General features: G+C 39.5%; 1 protein-coding gene across 4 annotated transcripts in view; it reads left to right on the forward strand.

The window, feature by feature from the left end:
* Positions 1–26,757, forward strand: part of NALCN (sodium leak channel, non-selective) — a 266,845-nt gene that overhangs the window by 83,399 nt on the left and 156,689 nt on the right. For all 4 annotated transcript variants that reach the window (XM_076361468.1, XM_076361476.1, XM_076361484.1 and 1 more), the window contains 3 exons: positions 17,878–18,020; positions 18,139–18,243; positions 21,077–21,163. In XM_076361468.1, coding sequence (XP_076217583.1) covers positions 17,878–18,020; positions 18,139–18,243; positions 21,077–21,163 — 335 coding nt within the window. The remainder of the gene's footprint in view (positions 1–17,877; positions 18,021–18,138; positions 18,244–21,076; positions 21,164–26,757) is intronic.

A 26,757-nucleotide genomic window follows, 5' to 3' on the forward strand; every position in this document is an offset into this window, starting at 1 on the left:
TTCCCTACTGTTCTTAGGGACTTTCAGTAGTTACTGTATTCTACTGCAGGGTCAATGTCATGACACTGCTACGTGAACAAATTCTTACACAGTATCTGGTACGCACTGAGTGGTATTGGAAAAGACCGAGGTTACAGGCTAGAAGAATATAGAAGTATATTTTGGATCCCCTGTGAACTACTGAAATACTTCTTCAAAAAACTGTAAGACCGTTCACTTCCAGTTACTGCCTTTCTCATAGCAACTGAGAAGTGTTATCTAAGAACATTAAATACCTTATGTATTCTTTACTCTGATCATAAATTTTGGTTGTGATCAAACTGGGAGCTAGATCTTACAGTATCTAGCGGGTGATCTGAATAAATCTTTTACACATTTAACAAATAGTTGCCACTTCTGTATTTTTCTGTACTTAGGACACTGTTAGGAAATATATCTTGATTTCTTTGCCACAGGGCCATTTTTATTCTGAACAACAGTTATATGAATTGTTTCAGTATGCAAATAATAGCTATCTTTCCTAAAATCTCTACAAATATTTTCAGTGGACAGACTCTTTAATGGTACAAGTTGCTTTGGAGGTTCTCCTTCATACTCAGCAGAATTTAAGACTTTTTGAAGACGTGCTGTTCCATCTCCAGGGAAGGTGTGACTGGTCATCTTGGGAAGTGTCAAGATATTTCTTCTCCCATACTGCAGTCAGCATTTTCCACTCTCCTCCAAAAACTCCTTTAGAAGGTTATCCTCTACTTCTCCAACAAATCTGTACTACTGTCACCTTGCAGTAGAGAGTACCATAACGATCAGCACTTTGCCTCATTTCAGTAAGAGATTTTGACCATGGTTTATGCCTCCTAAGATTGGGTAATTAGCATGAACCCTCAAGTTAAGAGTCTCAGTTCACATCTGAAAGGGAGTAAACCACACAACAGTATCACTTTTTACTTTCCACTGTGAAGAAGATTGCAGTAACTAAGCTCCCAATTTTGGCACTTAATTTAAACAGCTACAATGAGATTGGGTGACTTTGGGCCCCTGTTTCCAGCTAAGCTATACGCTTTTTTAATTAATGATACCAAAAGAATTAAAATTATTTATTGCATAAAATTCAAAAGAAGTGAAAACAGCTAGCAAATTTTCTGTCAGAAGACCTCGTCAGTCACCAGTGGGACAGGGGCATCTAACTGTTCATAGAGCATAGATGCTCTGTGGTAACGTGTACAAGATAAGAACTTCAGAAATCTGTTCCATTTCTCGAGGAGCTGACTCTATACATAGCTGATTCATCTTGACAGAAGTTACCCAGGGGCTGACAAATTCAAATAAAATAGATTAGTCACAACAGGACTTCTGTATGTCTCTTCCGATAAACTGTGGTATTATTTTTTTCTAATTACCTGCCTGTGGCAGGTTTTGCATGGTTTTTATACTGGTCTGTGTATTACTTACATGTCCTTCTGTATTAGCCAACTTTGCTACATTCTACATATGAATATTTTTCTTACATTACACAAAACATTTGTTTTTCATCTACTGTTTTTAGGCATTTAACTTAGAATTCTGAGGTTAAGTGACAATTAATTAAATATGTCTATCATCTCTCAAACAAAAAAGCTTCAGTTTTATTGCTATTTAATCCTCTTCTCCAGAACAAACTCCATCTGCGTTTTCTTTTTCCTATTTTCATTTTTTGCATTTCATGTAGAATCATAATTCTGCCATTACCTGGATGTTTCTTTTTGTCCTCAGTACCTGATACAGAACTATGGAGCAATAACGGTGATTCATGGAGGGGTAGTGGCAATGAATGGAAATTGCATACTGCGAAAACCATTTAAAAAGTCAGAATTCTACCATTATTATACTGTAGCCACGGACATGTATTTCAGTGACATTGACATATCAAGGTGGTAAATGCCATGGAAATAGCTATGGATATTGACAGCGGTCATTGGGGCACTAAGAGAAATTCTGAGGAGAGTTTGGAGTGTCAGAGGAGACTACTGGTTTTGAATAGTTGCTCTGGGAAGCTTGTAGGATTAATTTAATAGATGTCTGTATGGTTATTTCACAATCAGATTAGTCTTTGCAGTCTTTTACCTGGTCATTTTATCCAGCGAAGAAGGCTGCTTCTACTTTGCACTTACTCAAACTGTGGTTAACCTGCTCTCTACACTAGTTTCACAAGTGTCTTAAACCTAATCAGAATAAACTATGTTAGTTGCTTCACACCTATCTGTTTTCTGTCTATTCTCTTCCCGAATATTTTGCCAAATGTCAGATATGATGCTTTATGTTATACCAAACTAGCTAGTCTCCATCAGTTTGTCTTTCTCCAGCTGTTTTCTGATTTCATTCATTCATTAGAAGTGCTATGAAATCCATAACACAAGTGCTTTCATGGATCTGCAGACTCTTGGTATGTCCAAGAGCTATGACTTCTTTTTTTTTTTTTCTAAACGTGTGTTTAGTTCCTTCTGGTCCTTAAGCAGTCCTTCATTTCAGTTAAATGTTAGAGTCATCAGTAGATTTGACCCACTATGCTGACAGCAGTTTTTAGAGTGTTCGAATGGTTCAGGCTGCTGTAGTGAACATTTTTGACCAAAGTATGAGGATATTGTTAGTTTTGTATGCAATTCACTTACCACAGACAGATGCGGGATTGCAGCTGTGTCCACGGTGTCCTCAGGCACAATGGGGAAGGTGCAACTTAGGAATTCACTGGAGAATTTCAATGCAGTTCAGAGTAAACAGATACTTTGTAACAAAACCAGACTCTGTACCAGAGAATGACCTTCCCCAGCTGTTGTGCAGTACTTTATTAAATCAGCCACATTGCTGAGAACTTCCAGAACAGAGCACAGTGTTAATCCTTCCTGCATAATTTCATTAGAAGCATTCTTAGAAATTTCCCCTGTCAGGAAGCCGATGAAAATGAAATAATTAACATTTTTGTACTCTTTGCTACTTGAGGATTAAGCCTGTGTTATTTAAAACAACTGGACACTCTTGGACTTAGTAGGGTTTTGTTTGGGGCCTATACCATCACATTTACTGATGAAACCTTGTTTTTTAGCTGGAAGGAACCTTGGTGATGCTCTTGCCCACTCCTTCTTGTGACCATAGGGAACTGTGCCATATCCGTTATTCATAAAAGTGTGAAGTCCCAACTTAGAAAACTTAGGAATGGAAGAGGCAGAACAAGACAAAAAACTCTTTCAGGACTTCATTTCTCTGATGATTAGAAAACACCTAAAATCAGCCTACCTCATGTTCGTGGCCACATGTTTCAATGCCAATATTACCTTTTGTCTTTCTCTATGGTCAGAGGCAAGTGCTTAGTGATACTTACCCTCTGTATTTTCCTTTTTTTGGCAACCTGAACTTGGGAACTTCCTACTACCAGAGGCTGTATTTGCACTTAGATATTTGGCCGTGTATCTTTCTGCTGCATAGTGCTGCTGAGCCATATACTGTGAAAACATGTGTGAACTATGGAATGTGAGTCAGAGGCGGGATTTGCACTAATCAAATCATCTGCTTGGCATTGGTCTTTGGTCTACAAACAATGTGATATAGACGGACTCGTGTTCACACTGCTCAAGCCTGGTCCCATCTAGAGCAGAATGGTTGTGTATCCCTATGTACGGTGGTTGGTTTTGATCTCCACTGGACCCCATGAGTCACCCCTGAGGCCCCAAAACATAACTCAGAAATGTGGGGTTTTTCAGTCCGAAGTTCCCGTGAGCATTGTGTCACATCCCTGGTCTCACAGCCCACCAGGGATGTGATTTTATAACCCAGTATTGAAGTATGGCACGAGGGAGTGTCAGCCTGTGGAAGATGTTGAGGATGTGAGCCTATTTGGAATAGTACTGAAGGTGTGTATGGGTTGGAGGGAGCTATGCTTGCTACAGGCACGTCCATAGGAAGACAACATCAGGGAACAGGAGCTACAGTATTTACGTAAGTGCTCACAATAGACTCAGGCCGTGGTTTGACGTGTTAAGACCCACAGTAGAGATTGCTCAGGATGAGGCAGGGTACACGAATGTGTTACTGTCAGAGTCATTGAGGGAGGCACACAATACTGAAATTGTACCAGCTTAATGCCTTTGGGCCAACTTTATGCTGGAGGTGGGAGAGCAGACAATGCCTACTGTGGCACAAGTTAGGGTGCAGACGGACAATACAAGTTGCAGTGTGCAACCTTTCAGTACAAAGTGAAGCCCTCAAAAAAGGGTGTTTTTTAAGGGGCAGAGTCAGCTTACAGCAAATCAGTACTTTGTGTCATGTGGCTGCGGTGCTTTTAACATAGTATTCAGAGCCTTACAGACAGAGTTAATTTATCATCAAATCATGTCCTGAGTGACATTTTATTTATTCACAGTGTTACTTTACATTTCTTACTTTACAGAAGTTAGATCTACAACCTATGACTCACAAATGCTTCCTTTATGGAAGAAAAAGAAAAAAGGGCTTTTTGCTGAAGAATATGATTTAGATGGTTCAGAAGCAGTGGAACTTGGCTCTGCACCACCACTCCTACAACAGTTTTCCAGGCAAAACCCTAATGCAAGGTGCTTTTTGCACTTTGATCTCTGTTTCTTTGTAGTGTCTACGTGCAGCATTTGGAAAAGTGTCTATGTGCAGCCTAAACAAACACAGATTACTTTATGCATGTTAATATCATTCTTTTTATAGCTAGTAAGGGTAAGACGCTGTACTGGCTTTACAGAATTCTTTAATGCTGTAAAATTGGAGAAAACTAGTATAAGCCTCAAAAGGACATCTATTTGAAGGTCGAGCTCATTGCCTGGCCACTCCAAGATTGAGTCACCTCTACCTACGTCATTCCTTTTAGATGCTTATCTGATATATTCCTAAAGAGCACCGAAGAGACAAATTCTACAGTCCCCTCAGTTATTCCAGTGCTTGCTATGGCCTGCTAGCCGTTGTTTCCCCTCTATTTCAATTATTTCTGACCTGAGCACATGAATCCTGCTAAAAGCATTTAGTTGGTACTCTTACAAGTTCCTTAGGAAAGTCGCTGGAAAGAGTTTTAATGCCAGAGCACCGCAGATCTGTCTCATGGTCAGTTTTGGAAGCAGACATTTTTTGAGATTCTCTGTTGCATTTGTCTTCATTTAGGAAGTCCATCTCCCAGATGCCGTAAAATGAATGGCTCTGAAAACAGTTGTGCTTTCTTCTCTTGACTACATCTTACGGTATCAATCTCTAGCTTTATTTTTAATGTGGCAGGCAATTTAATAAGTGTTTTGAAAACAACATATTGATCAAATATATTGTTTTCCCAACACCTTTTATGTTTTGCAGGGACTTACGTGGTAGAATCTCAGAACCATAAATCTAACTCTGTTTCTACCAAAGGAATGATAAAATTCCCTTTGGCTTCAAGCACTAGCATTCAGGCCAGGATTGAAAATTTTGAACTTGTCTCCTTCAGCATCTCAAAGAATCAGACTATCCAGCTATCTGAACATCAGCTCATGTGCCTGACTTTGGGCAGTGCGATTTAAAAATTGTGAACATAGTTTTCGCTTCAAAAATATTACATAAATATGCTGGCAGAGCTTCCTAGTTAGGATCAGGATTTGTTTCTTGTTCTGAAAAATATGGAGACATAATGTAACAATATAAAATTCTACCCAATCCATGGTAGGACCTGCAGGCATGATACTGAGGATAACAATATGTGTTTATAATGTCCAGCAGTAACTGTCCTTATGTATGCTTTTACTCCTAAGCAAGTGGACAACCAGGGGATCAGGCCCAGCCAGCATGGATTCATGAGAGGCAGGTCCTGCTTGACCAACCTGATCTCCTTCTATGACCAGGTGACCCGCCTAGTGGATGAGGGAAAGGCTGTGGATGTGGTCTACCTGGACTTCAGCAAGGCCTTTGACACCGTCTCCCACAGCATTCTCCTAGAGAAGCTGGCGGCTCACGGCTTAGACAGGTGGACTCTGCGCTGGGTCAAAAACTGGCTGGACGGCCGGGCCCAGAGAGTTGTGGTGAATGGAGTTACATCCAGTTGGTGGCCGGTCACGAGCGGTGTTCCCCAGGGCTCAGTTTTGGGGCCAGTCTTGTTCAATATCTTTATTAATGATCTGGACGAGGGGATCGAGTGCACCCTCAGTAAGTTTGCAGATGACACCAAGTTGGGCGGGAGTGTTGATCTGCTCGAGGGTAGGAAGGCTCTGCAGAGGGACCTGGACAGGCTGGATCGATGGGCCCAGGCCAACTGTATGAGATTCAACAAGGCCAAGTGCCGGGTCCTGCCCTTCGGCCACAACAACCCCATGCAGCGCTACAGGCTTGGGGAAGAGTGGCTGGAAAGCTGCCCAGCAGAGAAGGACCTGGGGGTGTTGGTCGACAGCCGGCTGAACATGAGCCGGCAGTGTGCCCAGGCGGCCAAGAAGGCCAATGGCATCCTGGCCTGTATCAGCAACAGTGTGGCCATCAGGAGTAGGGAAGTGATTGTGCCCCTGTACTCGGCCCTGGTGAGGCCGCACCTCAAATACTGTGTTCAGTTTTGGGCCCCTCACTACAAGAAGGACATTGAGGTGCTGGAGCGTGTCCAGAGAAGGGCAATGTCGTGGTTTAACCTCAGCCGGCAACTAAGCACCACGCAGCCGCTCGCTCACTCCCCCCCGGTGGGATGGGGGAGAGAATCGGAAGGGTAAAAGTGAGAAAAACTCGTGGGTTGAGATAAAAACAGTTTAATAGGTAAAGCAAAAGCCACACACGCAAGCAAAGCAGAACAAGGAATTCAATCGCTACTTCCCATCGGCAGGCAGGTGTTCAGCCATCTCCAGGAAAGCAGGGCTCCATCACGCGTAACGGTTACTTGGGAAGACAAACGCCATCACTCCGAACGTCCCCCCCTTCCTTCTTCTTCCCCCAGCTTTATATACTGAGCATGACGTCACATGGTATGGAATATCCCTTTGGCCAGTTTGGGTCAGCTGTCCTGGCTGTGCCCCCTCCCAGCTTCTTGTGCACCTCCAGCCTATTCAGTCAGTAGAGCATGGGAAGCTGAAAAGTCCTTGACTAGTGTAAACACTACCTAGCAACAACTAAAACATCTGTGAGTTATCAACATTGTTCTCACCCTAAATCCAAAACACAGCACTGTACCAGCTACTAGGAAGGAAATTAACTCTATCCCTGCTGAAACCAGGACAGGCAACGAGGCTGGTGAGGGGCCTGGAGAACAAGTCTTATGAGGAGCGACTGAGGGAACTGGGGTTGTTTAGCCTGGAGAAAAGGAGGCTGAGGGGAGACCTCATCGCTCTCTACAACTCCCTGAAAGGAGGTTGTAGCGAGGTGGGTGTCGGTCTCTTCTCCCAAGTAACAAGCGATAGGACGAGAGGAAATGGCCTCAAGTTGCGCCAGGGGAGGTTTAGATGGGACATGAGGAAAAATTTCTTTACGGAAAGAGAGGTTAAACATTGGACCAGGCTGCCCAGGGAAGTGGTTGAGTCCCCATCCCTGGAGGTATTTAAAAGACATGTAGATGTGGCGCTTAGGGACATGGTTTAGTGGACATGGTGGTGTTGGGTCGACGGTTGGACTCGATGATCTTAGAGGTCTTTTCCAACCTTAATGATTCTGTGATTCTAAGTGATAGATAATTAGAGGTGCCTTTGACTTCGGTGAAAGGAGTGGATAAACGTCCAAAGGTCTTTTTAAAGGTGAGGAATAGGCAGAGAGGTAGTCACTGTGACGTAAATGACATGCAGAAAGTCATCCCCAAATTAATGCATGTCACTTGTTTGCACTTTCAGATCTAAAAGCTCTGATTTCATTTCACCAAATGAAAATTATTTTCATATGGAAAATGAGGTCTGTTTAGCTCATGCTTTGATAAAAAGTTACTGGGAGTAGGTCTGATCTGTATTTCTTGGGAAACTGCTTCACTGAGCAATGCCAAAACTTTTTTTTTTCATACACGGTCCTTTTTTTTCAAACCACATGTTCATGTGGCTCAGTACAAAATGCCATATTTTCCACTTTAGCAAAAAGCTTTGAAGAAAAATATGTTAAATATCATAGGTCTATAAGAAATTAAAGCAGCTTTGAGTCAAAGCACAGCGTTGACACACACCTACACAAAGAATAAACATCTTTGCAGGTAAACTTGATGCTGAGAAAAAAGAGAGAGGGCATATCTGAGAAAAAAAAATCATTGATTTGATAGTGAGAAATGCAGGAAATTTCTGTTACGGGTGTGTGGAACTATTTTCAGTAGTGCATAAAGATCAGAAAGGATTTCTGCAGAAGGAGATAATATTGAAAACAAGGTTTAAACAGGGTGTATTAAAACTTTGCACGTTCTCTCTCCCAAACAATATCTGGCAGTTTATACAGCTTTTCTTGCCAAAGGTTTTGATTTTCGTCTCCAAATAAACCTGCCAGCTGCTTAGTCTATTAGTGCTAGTCTTCCAAGAATTCTTTTGATAACCAGTAGATCTCTGGTCATGCAAACACTTTCTTTACAACAGTCAAGAATAAAAGAAGTCAGATGTTAGAAGAATTGGTTTTCTTTTCAACTTAACCTTTCATTTTCTGAAGGAGAGAAAAAAAAGTTGTGTATTTTTGCTGACATCCATGTATGTTTTTTATTAAAAAAAAATCAGGTTCTTTCTCTTTTGACATCCAGCTAAAGAACAAAAATTTTGAATACTCTAATCCCTCTTTTAAAATCAGAAATCTTTAAGATAGTCCCACCTCAGACATTGATTCTGTTGCTGTTTGAGGAAAGTCTCAGTGTCTCTAATTTAATACAGCCATCTCTGAAATGGAATGAACAATATACTTACCTCACAAAGGTGCTGTGAGGTTTAGTGAGCTATCAGCACATTAAAACACTTCTCCCTGTCTCCTCCAGCTCCCTTACTGCACGTATTAGGCTAGTGGGCAAACCTCTCGCACATCAGCAAAGTAGGTAAATTATTTTACTTCTAGTGTCACGAAACAGATACCGGGGAGTACTTAACTCATTAACAGCTAAACAGGTCATTGAGTGAGTGTCGTTTGGGTTTTCTTGTAACAGTCACTCATAGAGCTCCTTTCTCCCAGTTAGGAAAGGAAGATTTTGTCTCTTCAGTTAGACTAGTTTCTTAAGATGCATTTGGCACTACGTATTTGCTCCTGTTATTCAGTTGTGTGGAGGCTAATGAGATTTCTAACATCTGTCTGTTTTATAACGTCCCCCTGGCTTTCAAGTTTCTTTGCAAGCTTTACTGTCTTCTTTTTTTCTTACAGAAATGCTTTGAGCTAAGTGCTGCTGCTGCTGTCTTATTTCTGGTCACTGAATACTCAGCAGGTCTTGCTAGCTGGGATTTTGTACTGTTGCCCTTAGATGAAACTTTTATACAGGAAAGAATAAAGGCTTGTTCAGACATACACTATAGCTGGGGCAACTTAAATTAGGATGCTTTGGGGAGGGATTTTTAAAAACACCTTATTTAAGATGACAGCAGTTTTACCACTGATTGCAGGAGGGATAAAATTTCATGCAACTGCTTTTGAAATGTTATCCATGCAAGAGGAAGGGGCTGATCTCTTCATTTTAAGGGAGAGAGTACATCCTCAGAGAAGTGCATACAATTCACAAGTGATGCCCAAATGAGATCAAAATTGAGCTTTAGGGCAGAGCAGCAGCTTTGGTTGTCTAGGTTCCCTTAAACTGTTGTTTCTCCTACCCTACGGTAAAAAAATAAATATAGCCTTCATAAGCTATTGAAATGATTGACTGTGGAATTTCTGCCTTGAATACCTTGCTGTCTACCTGCATACCTAGCCTGCTGTAACTCATCGTCAGATTGGTCAGCCACTTCCCACACAGTCACCGGCATGGGTTCTTGTAGAGTGAATTTCAAGCTCTCTTTGGTCCTCTTCTGTCTCTTAAACCTCTGCTGGGGGCGACGAGGTTCTTTCCTTTGTTAAATATTTGTGCTGTTGGTTTTTTTTAATTGCTGATTGATTGGACTGTTTGAAACTTTAGGATGAAGGGGTTGCACTGCAACTGGAAATAAGGAAACGCATTGTCATGGAGGTCAAATAAAATATGCTGCAGTAGGTTTGAAAATCACTTGCAAGATCTTTTTTAGCACTTTCTGGACATGATGACCTTTTTTTCTTTTTGGACTCTGCCAGCCTGTTTTTCCTGTAAGGCTTTTTGTCTTGAACTTCTCTGATTGTTCAGTTCTTGCTAGTATAAATATCACAGTGGAAATGCTCCATTTAGGTCAGGCAATCTCTTGTAGTCCGTATTTCCCAAATATGCACACAATTTTAGGGGCTCTCTGCATCTCCAGGTGCCCCAGTTATTATTCTGTTCAGCTGAATCACTAATGCACTCACTAGCTCCTACATCTTTTCTTTTATTGCATTTTTTCTGCCTCCACACATTTTCACACTTTTGAGACAGTTGCTACTAGTTGACCAGACTCAAGACTTGATTAAATGGTCTCTCGTGGTAAAGCTTACAGTCATGCTTCTTATTTAACTCTGCTCTTGGGTAAAGTATCATCACGGTCACTCTAGATACAGAAATACTACTATGTCAATATGTTCTATAGTTTCATTCTTCAATACTTCTTTCCTCTTACAAAGCAGATACATTTTTTATTAATTAAGCAAATTAGCTGACGCCATGATGCATGCTAGCTTTGCTGTTTCATGACTGCACTTAAAATGAATTAGATTGCTCTGTCTGTAACTATTGGGAAAAAATGGTGATGCAACAAGTGAATAGTTTTGGCTGACAGTGTATGAAAGTCACTGCTGAATTTACATGCCTTGTGTCAAGGAAGATTTGCATACTTCATTTTCTCTCTAACAAAGGGATCATCACTACCTTGATTTTAATAGTCATTCCCAATGTTTAATATATGGCTGAATGACAATTCAAATACATAATGACTCTACTGAGAACATGCCTTAAATTTGTCTGTTTAATATGATAACCCTTAAAGTGTTCATTAAATTTTAAATGTGAAAATTTGTGTGAATTTCTGAATGCTTGGTTTCTGGACTGTCACTTTTACTGTATGAGTTTAAAGGCATCTACATACATACATAATGTATTTTAAAAGAAGAAGAAACAGTCCTATAAAAAGATGGCTAATTTTAAAAGGAGTAAGTTAATATAAATGATAGTTTCTTCTGTTTAACATTTTTTGTTACACAGTTTTGTCACAACATTTAGCGTAGCAGTCATTTACTCTACTGTGACTGTACTTCAAATCAGAGATGTTTCATTAGAAAGACTGAGGTGGTGGCAGGCCCATCTTCACAGCATTTGTCACTCTTAAAACCAAGGCCTAGGGATTTCTGTATTCTTGATTTCTAGATCTGAGAAGCGAGTATGTTACAGTTTGATTCCCTGATAGGGAAAAGCACAGCTATGGCAGTGTCCTACTTCCAGGCTCCAGCCTGAAGGTCTGCCCGTTCTGTTGAGGATGGGAGCCCAGGGATCTGAGAAAAGTTGCATCCTTAAAAAGACTCTCTAGGGAGAAGGAGAGGTGGGAGTTGTTGACTGTGCTTCAGAGCTTCCAGGTAGTGGTGTGTGAGGTGTGAACAATTCACAGCTCAGCATTTCCTTGGTTCTCATCAACTGCCAGTAAATTTTGTAAAGCTGCCACACACAAAAAAAGCAGTGATTATGAGAGAGAGTGTATATTAGCACTACAGCTGTGTAATTGCCAAAAGGAAAAAGCAGGCAGTATTTATGCACATAAAGCCAGCTTATGAGCTCTGATGGCATTTTGGATCCTTATTTGCTAGGTTATTTGTGAACATATAGCTGAGGAGCATTTTAATCAGAAAAGTATTAAAGAAAAGCAAATATAAATGTTAGTCAGGCTAAATATCCGTAAACATGCACACCTAAAGTCATTTTGAAGAATGGTTGTCCCCGTTTACACCATGGACTTGTTCGCAAATGTAAAACAGATTTCGCTTTGTAAAGCATAAAATGCTACATCAGGGAGCACAAGCACTATCACATGTAAGACACTAATGGTTTAACTAAGCATGAACTGCCATGCTCCTTTTTACCCTGTGCAGTCAGTACATATGCCAACATTGCCACATTCACATTAGCAAGCTAACACTTCTGAATAGTGAACAAATTTCTAAAGTACTTGCAAACAGTGCAACTAAGTCCATCAAAATTTTGGCTGAAAGTTGGCTGACTTTCCATCTTTCCATTACTAACTCTTTAGAACAAATTGCATTGATCCTAGCGCTTACATTTGCGATGTTTCTTTATCTCCTAATCGGTGGTTTTATGCGTACAGTCTCTGTGTATAGTCTCTTCTCATATCTAGAAGCTTCATCTTCTCTAAAGAAAACATTTTCAAAATGAAGAATCAATAACACATCACTACTGTATGTTTGAAGTCACTACACTTACAAAGGTTAAAATACTGTGTTCAGACCGGCAGTGTGTTTTTTCTGCTGTTGTAAATCAGTGCTCTGCACAGTTTCCATTTTGCCACCTTTTCCACAGCTCAGTCACAGGGAAATGGCACTGGGGTTTGAGGTTTCAAAGGAGGTGCAGAGCATTGGCATGTTTCATTTTTCTTCTTTTCCTCCTTATTTCTGCTGGCTCGCGAACTGGCTGATATGAGTTGGTTTGGGGGAGTAAAATAGACCGAATCGCTCACTCGGAGACAAGCAAGAAACCCCATGAAGCTGTTCAGGATTTGATCTTTTTGTTGATTTCAGTCCTATCTACCAGCTGTTTCCCAGAAGTGCTAACAACTTTATCCTCGCATTTCTGGGTAATTTTTATTCCCTTCTAGTTTCACCAAAGCAATAGTGTAAGACAGCTGGAAAACCCTGACTGCACGCAATGTTTTACAAATACCTTGATACCGAAAGATAAGACATAAATTAAAAGCTGACTGGTCAGTGGGAATATCCATGCCTTGCAGGAACATTCAGCTTCATGATTTTATCAGTGAAAGTGAGCAGGGACAGAAACAGGGTTGATGATAACATTTCTGGAGCCTAAGTGAGAGGTCGTTTCTTTATGGCCATAACATCCACAAGACCATCTTAAGGAAGGCTACCTTTCAGTACTCAGCACAACAAATGGAGTTAAATTAGGCAGCAGCACCTGCTAGAAGGCTGCTTAGTTTTGCCGGGAAATAGAAAAATCAATCCTTTTGCCAGCGCACCGGGAGGTTATCAGCCGGCGCTCTCTGGGGTGGTAGCCCATCCGCTGGCTGATGTTCCAGATGTGCCCGAGGTGCATCATCGCCATCTCGTGGCTACTGTAAAGTAAGGAAAAGGAGCGTCTTCCTGGCTGGCATCTGAGGCATTTTATGGGTGACAGTACGCAGTGTTTTAAGCTTTTAATAACAATGCATGCATTTTTACTTGCCTGAATAATTCCTGATTAAAAAGAAAAAATTACAAAATCAAACTTTTATCTTTTTTTTTTTTTTTTAACGTAAAGTGGCCCTCCTGTAAATTTTCTTTCTCAGCAGCTTCACAGCAGGCACAAGAAAACTGAGAGAACCCTGATGTGGTAAACCTAGGTAGTCAATAAACACAGGTTACACATGCAGAAAATGCTGGAGTCAATGGCATACCTAAGCTTAGTTTTCTCACTCGGAATAGCTACCAATCACATAGCACAAAGATGTTAATAAAAGACAACACCTTGACATCGTGCATCCACTAATAATACAGGATTTTGAATCTAGAAGCAAGAACGTAACATAGAGTTAGGAGGAAAGGGTTATGTTTCCAGATTTGATGAATTTTCCATGTGACCTTTTAGCTCCACTCCTTTAATTCTGCAGTTATAAAACTACAGCGTTATTCAGTGCACTCCCTTTTTCATGATGTCCATTCGCAGAATGAGCTGATTATAGCAAGAGCTGATGTCGCAGAGCATGGTGGTGTGACAGAGGCACAGAAACCAGCAGAAAATCCTGTGTGTTTACAAAATATACATAAATATAAAACTTACTATGTAAAATAGCATCCCTGCATAGTGATACTATTGTTCTCTTATGTCAACTATGAGTCCTTTTTTTAAATAAATACCTTCTATATTCTTTAGGTATTTAGAAGGTAGGGTTTTGGCAGGATAGGTTTCTTCACTCCCCTATGGAAAATCATCACCTATGTACTCCAGCTCTTTCAATTCCTTTCTCCCTGCTACTCTATTCATTTGTATAGCATGGAAGAGCCCGGTGACCTTGCTCCCTGGAATGGCATGGAAACCAGTAGAATTTTCTTTTATTACAATCATTTGGGTGTTAAAGCAACTGCTTCCTCCATGCCCCTTCAGGCTAATGCTCCCAGCTGGTAGATCTGAAACATATGTATTGAAGAAGGCATAAGCCCCCTGCATTTCAGTGCTGAATGCCCATATACCTAAACATGCATTATTAGTAGGGATACAGTTGTCTCTGATTGCTGCCTTTTCTTCTATAAGGTATGAAGCAGGTGAAAATGTTGCATAAGTTGAGCAAGATTCAGTCTCTTTTCCCATACTTCACTAAATCTTTCATTTTCTGGACTTCTTTTTCTTTTGATAATGACCATGTGCAGTTGTAAAACATTTCCAAAGGTAGAAGTGTTTACTGGTTGCATAAAAGCAGTCTTTTGAGACTGATAAAGATTATGATATTGATTTATTTAGTTTTAATCTGTGTATTGAGAAATGTTTTCCTTCCTTGTTTTGATTAACCATCAGTGTGGTTAAAGGAATTGTTTTACTGTAACATCAAAATGTGGAATTTATTAGACAAGTTCAAACAAAAGCACTGAAACAAAAAAAATTCAAACATATTCCTTTATTTTACTTCTGTTGTCATCAGAAAGTTCCTCCTAAATGACTTTAATCTTTCTTGCCACCAAGGTTTAGCCATCTGAACAAATAGGAGAATTATCATAAATATTTTTTAGAAATTTTTATTTACTAAGATTTAACAATATTCTAGATGCAGATGTTGAAATCCTAGTCCCAAATTCAGCAAGTTACCCATGCCAACATGCCTAAACTGATGAGTAAAGTCATTATAGTCATGTGTTTAACCCTCTTCAGGGTTCAAAGCTTTTTCATGGCTGAAATGTCTCGCTGATGCCTGTAGTTAGATTGGCTGACTCTTGATCTAAATGTTCGGGACGCTGACAAGAGATGACTACACTTTGAAGTAAATGGGGCCTGTTGTGCATCTGAGTAGGCAGGCTCTGCAGGTTTTCAAGCCCTCGTTCCCCCTGCCACCCATATTCCTGCTTGATTTACACAGGGTCCTATGCTCTCATGTGCCCTAACCATGGGACTCCTAGCACTATGTGGCCAGGACTTAAGCCCTCTGAAGCAGCAGAAGAAGACGCTATGTCACTGATGATAGACAGGATACTGACACCCGTGGAAAAGGACGATTTTGCCATTTGATCTAAGGGGCATAAGTTCGGTTTCATACATGGCAGCATCGCCATGTCTGGTTTTTTGCGATGCATCCCACCATCACTTAAAATTTTGATACTCTCTCTCCCTCCATATGGATTTGAACATGGTGAGAAAAACAGGGCATGCTGCTGTGAAAGGAGAGTCTTTCTAATAACTTACATGTTGGCTTTGGGAAGAAGTAGTCGGATATTAAAGAAATACTCAGAAAAAATGGAATCAGTTGCTGATTGTGTTCAAATGTAACTTTTAGAAGAGCAAAACATGCAGTAAGGCAGATGTTAACTAAGAATTAGTCTTCTTTTTGAAAACAAAGCATTTCATGGTGTTGGATCCCTTACTGTCATGCCTTTATTCTGTATCCAGTTGAAACAGTATTTACAGAGATAATTAACAGCATGGTTTCTGACATCAGTATTGAAAGCTTTATTACTTTCTAGTCAAATATGTTAAGTAAGAATGTATATTCTTAATGGTGATTGCTTTCTAATAGCCTTAAGAACACCTGTACCAGTTATATACAAGCCATATTTTTACTTTAGTGTCACAGACGAACACATATTATTTTAATTGACTTAATTGTGCATTTTTGTCCATTGACAGTATTGCTTTACTGTGGCAGATAGCCCAGTGTATATGTTATAAATACTTTGCATGACATCCCTGCTATTTTACTAATCTTCACTGTGACTTTCCCATTGGTAATGACTAATTACAGTTTCCTAGCCAGCAACTTTTAATAGATTCCTTTTTTTTTTCTTAATCTCTGCCTGTCTTCAACAGCACTGTTTTGTTCAATAATTTAATCAGTTCAGCAACAGTATAATATTAGATAATTGAACCATTACTTTATGAATTTTTGAAATGCAAAATACCCATGAAGTAATCACTGATGAATATTTCAGTATTGATAGAGACCACTCTCTTTTCTGAAGAAACAGAAAGGGTTTTGCTATCTACGCTTGAATGCTTTTTCTTTCCTTTTATTTTTATTTCTGTCCCTTGGTCCTGAGAACCAAATGCAGTAAATAGGAAGGAATCCAATAACCAGAAAAATTAACAGAAAGGATTAACATTTTTGCCTACCCACCATGACTATGTTAACCATTCAACACCTACATATAGAACGAGCGAGTTTATACAGAAAAAATTCCATTCTTCCCTGTCTCCTCTTATCAGTGAAGATTTATCTGCAAAAGGGACTCCCTAAGGCAAAAACACTTCCAGGTTCATCCCACCTGTGTTAGCAGACAAAAGGATGTAGATTCTGCAAATTCAGTGGGAGAATAACACTGCAGAGCTCCTTATAGGCTGGTGTGATTTTTTGGGGAAACTCCTGGACTCAGGAGTTCCTTTCTCTGTGAACAGGATCAGATAGTCGGCTGGTTCATGCTTACTATCTGTTGCTAGCAGCTGCTATGTTTTGCTAAGGGCAGTACTCCTCACACTCCCTCTCTTTTACCCAAGATATTTCATGAAACGAAGCAGTAGTGGAGCGGAGCTAGCAGGTGGCTGTAGGACAATTCCACGATTTCACAGCAGTTTGTGAGATTTCACAGTTTAATTTCACAGTTTAATTGTGTTCCTTCTCAGAACAAAAAATTACTTCAAACAAGAATGCCGTACGAGCCCTAACCGTAGTCTGTGTTTTGAAGCTTTCATTGCAGAGATAAGGAGGAAGGGGGAGCTGGCTGGAGCATATTATCCCTCAGACATTAGGATGAGTTTGGATCTTAAGTTTAAAATGAGTAACTTGGTAGCTTTTATTCAAAAATGGTTTCTGCACACATAAACCCCTCATAACTTCTCTTTCATCTCGTCCCCCCCCTCCCCAGAGTGATATAGGAAGTTCAACTTAAAACTGCTTTAACATTTTTTAAGGCAACACATGTATGTCAATGCAGCTACCTGCCTGAATTTTGAAACTGTTCAGTAGCTTGTTTAGACGCTTAACTGTGCTTGCTAGTGTCAGGCACCTTCTCAGTGTATTGCTGCTTGCTCAGTGTTGCTGATATTAACAGTGATTTATTTCACCTACTGAATGTCGATCCTGATAGTTTTAATTAAATCTGCTTTTTCTCGCGGATGCTGCTGAAGTCACATGATGGGACAAGTTCTGCCTTTGGAGACACTTGCATACTGCCAGTGAACCCATCTAAGGGATTATTATGCATGTGTGTCCAGGGAGAGAAGGGAGTCCGGTCTGATACAATACCAATTCATATTCAATTGCAAAAGGAAGAAATGTGGAAATGCACCTGAAGAACTTCTCTTTGAAGAGAGGAAAAGAGAGCTGATCGATACCCTTTAGAGAAAAGGAAAATAAAATAGATAAAAGATTATTGTTTGCTGATACTGAAAACTTGCAGGGGGAGGCTTAATGTTAAACATTTTCATTTTTCCTCTGACAGGCACAAGCATATTTACTGTTTACGAAGCTGCTTCTCAGGAAGGCTGGGTGTTCCTTATGTACCGAGCAATCGACAGCTTTCCCCGATGGCGTTCATATTTCTATTTCATCACCTTAATTTTCTTTCTGGCCTGGCTTGTTAAGGTACTGAAAAATGTGTTCTTTTAAACCTGCCTGAAATGTAGATCATATTAGAATGAATTTCTTCTCTTTTCTGCTTGAGGAGCTTTGTGTCAGCCATTCTTTCATGTTCTTTTTTCAGAATGTTTTCATCGCAGTCATCATTGAAACGTTTGCAGAAATTAGAGTGCAGTTCCAGCAGATGTGGGGGTCCAGAAGCAGTACTACTTCAACTGCCACCACCCAGGTGAAGCACCTGAGATACTGAGATTCTCTGGGGACTTGATTGGGTTTAGTTTATGAATGAATAATAAACCAAAAATTCCTGTTAATTATTATTTTATCTGATTTATTTGACTTTGCATGTTACTACATGTATTTTAAAGTTGATACATGAATTTTCATATAAAATTAAATCCTAGGGTATATTATCCAACTAGGCTTTCTTAAAAAAGAATAATAGAGAAGACTGTAATATGGTTCTCTATATGGCTGGGTATGTTATCGCTATTTTTATTTTCTTTTAATGAAGTAGGATAATGCTTTTTTATCATGTCATTGGTGGGTTTGGAATTAGGGTTGCTATTGAATATCACTTTCTGTGCTAAGGAAGAAGAGCTGAAATTGCAAGCTGTAGCTGGAAGAAGAGAGGTCAGAGGGTAGCTGAAGTGTTTGGGGAAGCTGGTCCTGGAACTGAGAAGGGCATGTTGAGACCAAGGAGGAATGAGGTGCTGAGGCAATGAAAGAGCCATGCTAATATTTGAGGTAGCCACAGAAAGTGAGACCCTGAATATGAGATAACGGGTAGGAAGAAGCCGTGATAGGAAGGGTGCTATGTGTGGGCCGGGCAGTGTGAAAGACCCAGTATGAAAAATGAGGGCTAATGGGTCAAGATTTAAATTCTCCCACTCGTTATTGTAACAATCATATTATGTATCCTGAATGTACAAAAGGCCAGGCTTTTCCAGGCTAGTGCAGTTTGCCATCTATAAGAGGGACCAGTACTGACTGCCTGCAAAAAGCCCTTAGGAAGACAGATATGAGAAACATACCCATGAGCAAAATTTTTCTAACCCCTGTAGCTAGAGATTATTTATTTTCTTAAGCCAGAGGATTTAAGTGTTTCAAAATTACTTATTAAATATTTTCTGATATTCCTTTGGATATTGCTGTAATCCATATGTAAATCTAGTCCTTTTCTGCCTGCTGCTATGTTTTTTGCCTCAAATAGACTTTGTGGCAATAATTTTACTCTGTATATGTCTTTGTCAAAGCAGACTTGGTGATATCAATTTAAAATCTAACAAAAAGAAAGGACTTTTCCACGTGACACATACTTAGCCTGAGGAACGTAATGTTCGTTTCATCTTTGATGGGACAAATTCCTGAGCCATATAGGCTTAACCAGCATACTCTGAACTAGAAGCTGGAACAGAGAGATCAATTTAGGGAAACTCAAGAAGCAGCCAATATTAAGGGATTTCAAGGATAAAAGAAATTCCAGAGATAATGTCATCATGCCAAAGAATATGAACATGTTGAATATAAATTGCATCATGCAAAATGAAAATAGCGTGTTGGCTGCAGACAAGTGAATGGTTACTTTGTTCCTTGAGTCACTGGCATAATGGAACATAAAGGGAGTCCAGCTTACCAAACTACAAAAACAATTTATCTTTTTCTGTATTAAGAAGGGCAGAGAATTTCTTGCAGGGTTTCTTGTTTAAAGCACCAGATGAAAGTTAAAAAACATGCTTGTTTTGTGCATGAGAAAAAGCAACAATATCTTGCTTCATTTGCCCTCTTCATAAATCATTAAACTGGTCCTGAAACTTAGTCCTATAGAAAAGAAAATGAGTGTCCGAGAGTCAAAGTCAAGGAAGGGGTCTCTGGAGAAGGATAAAAGGAGGTTCTTGTAAAGCGCTTTAGCACTGCACAGTAAAGTAAGGTACAACGAGAAGTAACTCAGTGCTGATCTGAGTTGGCAACTCTGCCTGGTGCAGAGATGCTACATAAGGGACTCAGCAGCATTACAACCGTATTTGTGTGAGACTGTCCCCAGCCTAATGAGCACTTCTCTCAGGATGGCTTTTAAGCTTCAACCACGCTGCTGTGGCTGTGTTCTCGAGGTGATTTGTTTGGGTGCTGGGTGTCAAGGAAAAGGTGGGAGTGAAGTGGGAACTTTGCCACGCTTCATTACATAGTATATGCAGACTCTCAGGTGGCAATTCAAAATGCTAGAGCCGTTAATTTTTTCTCAAGGACATTTTCAAGGACAGTGTTAATCACTTCCAGACATGGTTTCTCACTGTTCCTTATGTCCAGCAGTCTGCATCTTTTTATGTCCTAATTTCTGAGGGGAAAAAAAAAAAGCCAGAATGCCTACACCTACGCTTCCAGAGGTTATTGGTAAAATGTGAATACCACTATGGTCAAGAGAGCCTTTTCCACTGACATCATTAGAGCCCAGATATCATTCAGCAATTTGCAGGAGTTATAAGCTCTGGGTAACAGTACAGAATCAGAGAATCATAGAATCATTAAGGTTGAAAAAGACCTCTAAGATCATCAAGTCCAACCATCAACCCACACCACCCACAGAAGGACTGTACAGCTGCTCTTGATATGCATCAGTGCAACAAAAATAACGTCTGATCCTTGGAGTAAAATAATTTTGCCGGTAAAAAAGACAAGGTTTTCTATTATTTCCAAATGCACCATGAAACTTATTTTTTGGTCACAATGTATTTGTGTTTCCTCAGGATAAGCTTACCTTAATAAGGAATTTACTGTGAACAGGTACCACCGTCTAATGATACTGATCAGAGATTAATTGAATCGGTTTCTACATTAGGACTAATAGAAACACATTGTGTTTGATGTTATCTGAGTAAAAGTCAGAATCTATTAATGTTGGAAAAAGAGTATGTTGCTTTTTTCTGTAGCAGTAAGAACCATTTCCCTCTTATTTTAAACTAGCGATCATCAAAATGTATGCAGGTCCTTAAGGGGAATGTATTAGATTTCACTTGTATTTATTGGCATGTAAAACATTTCTGACAACAATTTTCCCTTTCAAGATGTTTCATGAAGATGCTGCTGGAGGTTGGCAGCTTGTGGCTGTTGATGTGAATAAACCCCAGGGCAGAGCTCCTGCATGTCTACAGGTATGACATTGCTTTTTAATAAATCAGCGTGTAACCAGCACCACTCAAATGTTGGCATAAGGAGACTGTGGTGAGAAATAGCTACAACAGTTTTAGCCATAAATTTCTTTAAATCCATTGCTTTCTGCAGTGTAGGCTTGTTCTTGAATATCACAGATCAACAAAAAAAGATATACCACACCCAAAAGAAGATTAGAAAAATGCATTCCTTATAAAGGCTCTGTTTTGTGTCCTCATGAGAGAAAGATTTTAGATTTTTTAAATATAAAATAATGTAAGTAATCATCCTTTATCTCTCAGACTTTATATACAAACTGATTCCATTCCTAGGTTATTCACAACAGAAATGCTTGTTTATTAACTGCAAAATACAGTAACATGCCAAGAAGCATGACTAATCATAATAAACACAGAAGTACCTCATTTCTTTTGTTCCATCTTGAAAATAGGCTCACAGAAGAAGGGGGAAGAGTCATGTAGGTAGTAAGCCATACAGTGTTTGAAACTTCCAGATTTAATATTCTCACTTGGATATAGGTGAGTTTGTAAAACTCTATCCTCGTTGTTTAAATAAATCCAGACTAAGATAAGTAATATTTTTATAAAACCCTTTTTATTACAGCACATTGTACAGCAGCTCAAATTTTTATTTGCAAGTTAAATAATGTCACTTCTGGATGAAACCAACTTGCTTCAGAGTAGAAAGCCAAATCTACTATAGCAATCTGATAGCACAATGTTTGCTGGCAGTTTTGGTTATGTTTGGTTTAATGTGTAAACTAAAATACATGTACTTGTTGGCAGCATGTACACTGCTGAACACTAAGCTGGCAAGCACCTTTCATCCCCTCCACAAGCTGTTCATTCTCAAATATCTCTGTTTTGTCAAACCACTGCCATATATTTAATTATAGCATATGTCTTAACTGATAATTCCTCTTCCCAAATTTAATTCTTGATTTTGACAGCAACAGGAACATCATTTGTGGTGTTCTCAAGTATGAGTCTCAGGTATGTGGATAAAATGTAGCTGAACTCACAATGAAAACTCCTCCAGATGGAAGTTAAGATAGCATCTGACTTAATCTGGTCTGCCTTTGTCCATAGTACTGCATTCTTGCCCCTTTTAGGAATCATGTGAACACACAGTAAGTTGTGTTCCAGGGAATATAAACGTCATGCATCAGTGGGTGCTGCAACTTTTTATAATTGCAACTCAACTAGCAGTTTTCTTGTCATTCTTCATCCCTTTGTGCAACATCTGCAGGGTTTCCAGTAATCTATGGCCTTGCTGGATGTCAATCCAAGGAAAGCAATCCAAAGGAAAGCAATGCGTTAAAATATTATTTTATTAGGATAGTGCCCAAAATAGGCTTTATTCTTATTAAATATAGACTAAAATACAGCCCAAAGAAAGCAAAATCTCAAAGTCTGGAAAAACACACACACCTTTATTCATCTCACCATGCATTATTGTTTCAGTTCTATCAATCCAAAGTAAAAAGAAAATAGACTTCCTAAAAAAGTTATGTATTTAAAGCCTTTGCAATATATTAAAGGCATTCTTTATGCTTTTAAGTCCCTAGTGAGAGATGTCGTAGTTATTTTCTAAGGGTTTGAGTGGGTTTTGTTCCTTAAGAGGAACGTGGTGCATAAATTTGAATCTAGGAAATAGTTAATCAGATTGGAGAATATATATCCTGCCTTTAGGACACATTCAATTAATATGCATTCTTCTGACCTTTATTAGCTAAGTATATTGTCATTCAATATCCTGTGAAGGATGGAGTTCTTAGAAAAAGGTAGTGAAGACTCTCTATTGCCCTGTATCATTTTAATTAAATTTTGCAGGAAGTTTGGTTTTATTAATTCCTTTCTGGGCTCTGTAAATATTACTGCTCCAAATACAAAAGGGAACATTATTAAAAGTTCTGTTTCAGCAGTTACATGGGTCTGGGTCTGTGCTTTGGTGAAACTCCACTTATTCAGTGTATTGAGTTATTTAGAATTTACTTCCTCAACAAACTACACTGTGCATAGGGAGAGGAAATACCCTAGCGGCTAAAGGAATGGAGAGGGACTCTGGAGATCTGGGGTCAATTTATTGGCCAAGCACAAATTTCCTGTAGACCTTGAGAAAACTACTTAATAGGTATCTTTGCTTTAATTCACATTCCTTATGGTGGAAAAGTGTATCCCTCCCAGATTTGGCTACTGTGGTCTTTAAACCTACTAACTACTTGAGAGGCACTCCAATAAGATGGGCTTGTGCTATCTAAGTTGGCAAATAGATACATCCAGCTCTCTAAAGCGGGGAGTGATGGAGGAAAGAATAATGTGATTTATGTGTTGTGTGTAACATAAAAACCTCTCTAATACAGGTTTTGGAAGACACTTCGCACGGAGAAGCTGGATCTGTTGGGTTTTGCTAGTTTGGCCTTTGTACAGCCATGCTTACTCCCACAGACCAGGTCAGGGGTTTCAGCCTGGCAGGCCTTGCTACCCTAGGTAGAACATCGCAATGGCACGCAGAGCAATGCGGGTCTGGTGTTATTCCTGAGCAAATAATAATTGAGGCAGAGATACCGTATAGGCTCTGTGCAGAGCTGTTGTAATTCGCTTTGCCTCACACAAACGTGTCGTTGTTGCACCAAACTGCTCAATTAGGTAAAACGAATAAGCAGGCTAACCATGTCTTTACACTTCTGTCACAGCTGATCTGCAAAGAGGGGATTACAAAGGAGTTTCAGAATCCCATCTAGTGAGTAGTGTGCCTTGGTATGTCTAAACTGCTGGGCAGGCGAGCGCCACTGTGCTTGCCAGGGTACCCCATCTTGTCTCTCCGGAGAGCCCACCTGCCTTTCCATTGGGCACATGGCATACAGGCAGAACAGAACCAGCATGTGCATACAGATCTAGGATCTGCAAGGGGCTCTTGTACACAGCAGCATAGTAGTTAAAAATAAATAAAACTAAACCATGAGAGATGGGCAAGAAAGATGGGCATTAATCTGGTGTTTTCCAAGAACTTTAACTTAGACACCTAACTAAGTTTTCTTTAGTTTTTCAGAAGTGGCTGGAAGTGGCAACATGAAAAATTAGTATCAGTATGGTTTCTGATTTTCACTTGCAAATCTATCCTAATGTGGGGCAAAGAGGCTTTAATTTCGGTATAATGGTTTTATGTTTATTGCATTTTTCTTTTGAGTGTTCCCAAAGGTGCTTTGTGGTCTTTTGTTACTTATTCTCACTGTTTCCCATGACTGGCATTGATTTTAAATATTGATTTTCTTTTGTCACTGAAAAATAATCTTTATGTTTTCCATTTCAACATGAACCATTTGGCATGAATGCATGCTGAGGCTCCCACATTGCCACATTATTTTACTGTTGTTGATATTACTTTAACACACTGTAGTACATTAGAACTTCCTGCCTACCGTGATTTACTCCTACAAGCACGGTAGGAAGCTCTCAGTTCACAAATAAAGAAAAACTGAGCACCAGGTTCCAGAAAAAATCCTTCAAAAAACTCTTTGAGCGTGTATTTACCCCTTTAATCCCATGTTAAAGGCACACTATGTTTCTTATTATTTCTTTCCTGTTAATTTTAGAGGTTGTTGATGTTTTTATCACTCCTTCCTTCTCTTTGTCTTCTTGTCCGCAAAGACTTGTAAAATACGCATACTGATTTAAAGCTGAACTGGAAAGTTTTAACTCACGTCTTCCGTGAACCTGTGGTTGGTATTACTAACACCAAGTAATGACATCTTCAGTCTTCTCAATACTCAGTTTTGTAATGAACAGAGAAAGTCTGGAACTGTGGTTCCTATGGGGAACAATGAGCCAGACAGCAATTCCCTGTTCATGCTAATATTTTCGGGTCATATGTCCAGCAGAAATGAAACACACAGCTGGAGATGGAATGATGTTTAGAAGAAGCTTGGGAACACTGTGTGTGATGTCAGCATAAATGGAAGTGGTCACCTACAAACTGTATGTGCACTCATACTCTGATAATAAAATCTTCAACAGATTAGAAATACTGTACTCCCTTTTAATCATATGTGCTCCATCTAGGGAAGAAATAGAAGGCCACAAAGCTATGATCTGAGCAAGCAAGTGACGTTATTACGATAGTGCTCTTGAACATATGATTAATGTCAGAAATTTAATCATATCTTTTTGCCTCAAAAAAAAGTTAGTCCTTCATGCTACATATTATTATCAGAATGTGTTACAGAATTCTGTACAACTACAGAATTCTAGAGAACCTTGAAGGAGAGACAAAAAGATCAAAAGTCATATCGAAAGACAGAAAACATATAGAGGGTGGAGGAGACATGGCCAGAGAAGCAGGAATTGAGTGTTTTAGCAGTTTCATAACGGATATATTGAATGAGAGAGAGAAAAATGAGATAAAACAGTACTTAGGGATTTTCACTGCAGGAGTAACAGAAGAGAGCACAAGTGGGTTTTCTCCTTTTCTCTTTCATGGGAAGCAATTATTGGTGAACCAGAAAAGTGTGGTAGTCTATTCATATACTAATTTGCCCTTTAGTTTAACTTTGGAATCAAGCAAAAAGTATGCCTACTCAGTCCTGTTCTCTTCTTACCTACAGTGGTTTTCATTAAATTAAATACATATATAATACATTTCTTCCAATTAACTGAAATCCTCTCTTACAGTGAAAGAAAAATCTTCTCTTTCAGTTGGCTAAAATTAAGTTTTGATTTGAATGAGTTTATTATTTGCGTATATTATATGAGTTTATTCAGAAGCAGATTAAATTGATTCCAAATCCTAAACTTCTAAGGCTGTCATTAAAAAAAAAAAAAATCTACTTCTTTCTTCTATGCCCTGTTCTCATTTAGAAAGCCTAGAAATTGCATCAGTTAACAGAAGCTTGGATAGTTCAGTGATGTACTTGGCACTGAAACAGGGCTGAAAAACAACCATATTAGTTTTACTGAGGAGACACAGGAACAGAATATGCAAAGTGTAAATGTAAAAGCAAGCTGTTAGTTTTGGTGAGGTAAAAATGGTGAAAAAAATGAGGTGGAATGGAACACACTGCAGGGAAGCTATGCATGTTGGCAACAGAAGAACATGCACAAATAAAGTCCAGCCCCATCCAACCTTCCTGTCCTCAGTTGCATATGGGAAGATAGTAAATCCTGAGCAATAGGAAAAGGAAAAAAAAAAAGAGACTTGTACACAGGGTATGAGAAGAAATGGTGAAGTGTGGTGAATGGAGTAAAGGGGTAGAAGCTCCAACATCTGACTAACTCTCGGACTCTGCTTGGGGATTCACAAAATGAGCTGTCATTAAATGTGTACTCAGTTTCAGCTTTATGCCATTTCAGATGACGAAGGTAAAGTTGTTATCATCCTCTGCTGTCCGCTTGCCTCCTTTTTTCAGGGGCTTTAAGCACAGTAACAACGGCAACTGAAGAGGCAGTGAGTTTACTCCTGGGATACCTCAGCTCACTGTCTCATCTGGTAATGTAAACTGGTCTTCACTTCAGTTTATGTTATTAAAAGAAGTCATGAATTCAGACAGCTGAAATGATTACAGTCCATTTAACTGGAG

This window comes from Aptenodytes patagonicus, chromosome 1, assembly GCF_965638725.1.
Source record: "Aptenodytes patagonicus chromosome 1, bAptPat1.pri.cur, whole genome shotgun sequence".
NCBI classification, from domain to species: Eukaryota; Metazoa; Chordata; class Aves; order Sphenisciformes; family Spheniscidae; genus Aptenodytes; species Aptenodytes patagonicus.